Here is a 3138-nt window from a genome sequence, read left to right as displayed (position 1 = left end):
ACTGCGACGCAACGACTTCGGCTGAGCCAGCCTTGTCCTTGACTGCCTCTTGAGCTTCGGCTGCCTTCTCCTTGGCAGACTCATAAGTGTGCGACGCATAGTTCTTGGAAGAGCTAGCCTTATCCTTGATGGTGTCTTTCGCATCGCCAACGTTTTTCTTGGCAGTTTCGTAGTACTCCGACACAGTGTCCTTAGCTGAGGTATACTTGTCCTTTATTGCGTCTTGAGCATCCGATGCCTTCTCCTGGATAGCGTTCTGGGCATCCACTGTCTCGTTGGCAGACTCGTAACTGTGTGACACAGCGTCTTTAGCCGACGTCGCTTTGTTGTTGACGACTTGGCTTCCTTCGCCGACTTTGGTCTATACACACATGTCACCATGATGCCTCATCAAAAGTTTCACCGGATTGTACCGTGATATCAGTCTTGCTTCCTTGCTGTCCCATGGTGTGTTTGGAGTGTTTTGGAAAATGAGGTTACTTAAGCGATAGAGAACCCTAAATGGACGGGAGCTTTTTCGGCGTGAGTTTAACAGTAATTCATCGTTGGAAAATCCGAACAACTGTCAAAGCGCAACTACTGTAGGGATATCTTGACATACATCATGATTCGTAGTTTTGGGGTGAGATTTGATAAAATTACAGCCAAAGTACACACGTAGTATTATTGATATAAGGGACCAGAACATCCAGAGTTTTCTTTTTGGATACTATTATACTAACGTTATAGGTAATAGTATTGTTTTACTGTTTATTACATGTGATCAAGAACGAACTACTAGTATATGCAATCTTCTCATGCTTTAACACGTGATTAGCTATTTTTGACACTAATCCATACAGTACTGCCTGAAGGATGAGACCTGCGGTGGTCTCGTGAGAAGGCTGCAGCTGGCCACGTCCACAGAGTTCTCCTATCTTACGGTATAGGAGGCAGACAGCTCGCCATCCGATAAATGCACGCCTTACAGGAATGTTGACTTCTCACTTTCATTGCACGTGGGTCCACCAACCCCGCGAAGGAAACATCGGATTTCCCCTCCAAGCGAGCTCCGGACTGCCCCAGGGATTTCACGTTCCACACTGCGCCCCCCAGGGTGCCGCTACTCTCATCGATCAGGCGCACGTTCTACAGGTTCCTCGCCCTTGACCTAGCTTTCCGATCAAGTACAGTATTGCCATCTCCCAACACAGTAGCTTTGCATGTATAAACTCGTTAAGGCTGATCTGGGTGCACACATACCCAAACATACCCAACCTCCCTCATAAAATTATGCCAAAAACCGTTTTGGCAAGTTAGCAGAAATTTCCCAAAGTCTCAAATCCCATGAAAACCGGAGAAAAGATGTACAGTACTACTGTAGTATCTGCGAAGTTGTCTGGATGCCAGCTGAATTTTGGCAAAATTATTCGATTTCCAATTGACTGTGAAGTGCCTTACTGTTAGACTTCAACGTGAACAAACCACACAAACCTCCATAAAAAGTTGGGCCAAATCGGTCCATTATATTTCTACGACAAAACACCCGATTATCAAGAAAATTGTGGCGTATTTTTTTAAACTTTGTTTCATATTTTTTGTTATACCGCATTGATTGGAAAAAAGCCCGACTTGATGGTGTGTAGTAGGATTTTTGTCCAATCCGAAAAAGGCTAGCAATTTCTTAGGATCTGGGAGTTGAGCGTGCTTGATAATATTACCGTACCATAACTAGTGCCATCCAGGGGCACTAACTGTAAATGGCGAAAAATTGATTATTTCAATTTGGCACATTTTGTTGGAAAAACAGCCATTGTATGCTTTTCTTCGTGGTATCCTGGGGCGTCCTAACACTGTAAGACCCTGTTCGGGCAAAATCATAAGTACTTCGTTGTATTAACGTTAGTAAGTATTGTGCTTTTCAACATTTCTGCCAGTGCTTTTAGCAGCTTTAACGATTGAACGTTTATATAAAGTAAGGTTTCACTTGCTCTAAGCTTATGCATAAAACGAAGCGAATCGAGGTTCTGTCATTCGCTAAAATAGAATACGTTTTTTAGTACAGGTGCAATGGACAAAAACATGGAAGGGCAACCAACGCTGCACTCGGAGGCAGTGGACAGTAGAGTACAGCGATGGTAGAGCGCATTGCAATACACTGTAGCAGCTGCAGAGGAGAGTGTAGTGCAACGATAATAGAGGACGTAATCTACAACACTAATCCGTCCACCAACTTCGCTGCACTCGGATGTCTGGATTACAGCGAACTGATTCGCTGGTTAATGGGCATATAATCGAAATGATATTAAAGTCACTTTTAGATTTGCCATCGAAGTCTACCATATTGAGCACGGTTGCTGACTGTGCAATCTGGCGCAGACAACAAAGAATTCTTTAGCTGTCTTAGTCAAGGTAGCGATTTGACTTGTAGCATGGAACTACCCACGAGCGGAAATGAGTAAGCAGAGCTCGCTGGCGGCGAACATGTGGATTCTGACAGCGATCAATCAAGGTTGACCGCTTAGACAGTTGGGAGTCCAGTGAGAAACTTCCTGGCCGACCTGATGACCGCGCAGGAACACGACCTTACATCGGCTGTTCCGGGTACAGGAGGGATCTACGATAGAAGAGCGACGAGTGTTCATGGCGTCGTATAACGAGTCAATCAACCAGACGAATGTAGTGATGGAGTAATATGGCGCTGACCCGAAACAAGCCCTTGAAGAAGGATGTGGACAGTGCCGTTTCGTGCGTTGGTTCCCATTAAGGCTAAGGAACTTATTAAAAATAATAAATTTGTCATCGGCACAAGCGTTTCGTCGGTTACGAAAAAGAAGCGAAGTCAACCGTGAAACGTGACCCGTCGTGGATGACGCGGCCAAACATTTCGCCTAGCTTAAGCAACAGAGCCACTGAGAGCGGCCGCAGCGCCACCTACGTCTCATGCACCGATTAGTTCGACGACTAGCAGCGGCTGGTTAAAATGTAAAGCAACCACTGAAAAGGTCCGTGAGTGTCCTGGAATCATGAACCAGGAAGACGCGCGACTGCTTAAAACACATGGACGGGCGCTTGGTCAAAAACGAGCCGTGGTGCCGGTCGGGCTGACGCGGACGAGGAGCACCTGGTCGTCATGTAGCGACGATGCGTACGAGTGCC

The 3138-nt window shown here is 46.0% G+C and overlaps 1 protein-coding gene across 1 annotated transcript in view; it reads right to left on the bottom strand.

Moving 5' to 3' along the window:
• H257_06206 (hypothetical protein) overlaps positions 1-446 on the bottom strand; it is a gene marked incomplete at both ends in the record, with an annotated part of 2554 nt that extends 2108 nt beyond the window's left edge. Inside the window, 2 exons of the mRNA XM_009831350.1 lie at positions 14-361; positions 414-446. Of these exons, the coding sequence (XP_009829652.1) occupies positions 14-361; positions 414-446 (381 nt within the window). The remainder of the gene's footprint in view (positions 1-13; positions 362-413) is intronic.
• Between the last annotated feature and the right edge of the window lie 2692 nt (positions 447-3138).

Source organism: Aphanomyces astaci, assembly GCF_000520075.1.
Source record: "Aphanomyces astaci strain APO3 unplaced genomic scaffold supercont1.12, whole genome shotgun sequence".
In the NCBI taxonomy this organism is placed as follows: Eukaryota; Oomycota; class Saprolegniomycetes; order Saprolegniales; family Verrucalvaceae; genus Aphanomyces; species Aphanomyces astaci.
This window is presented reverse-complemented; position numbering and strand designations above follow the sequence as displayed.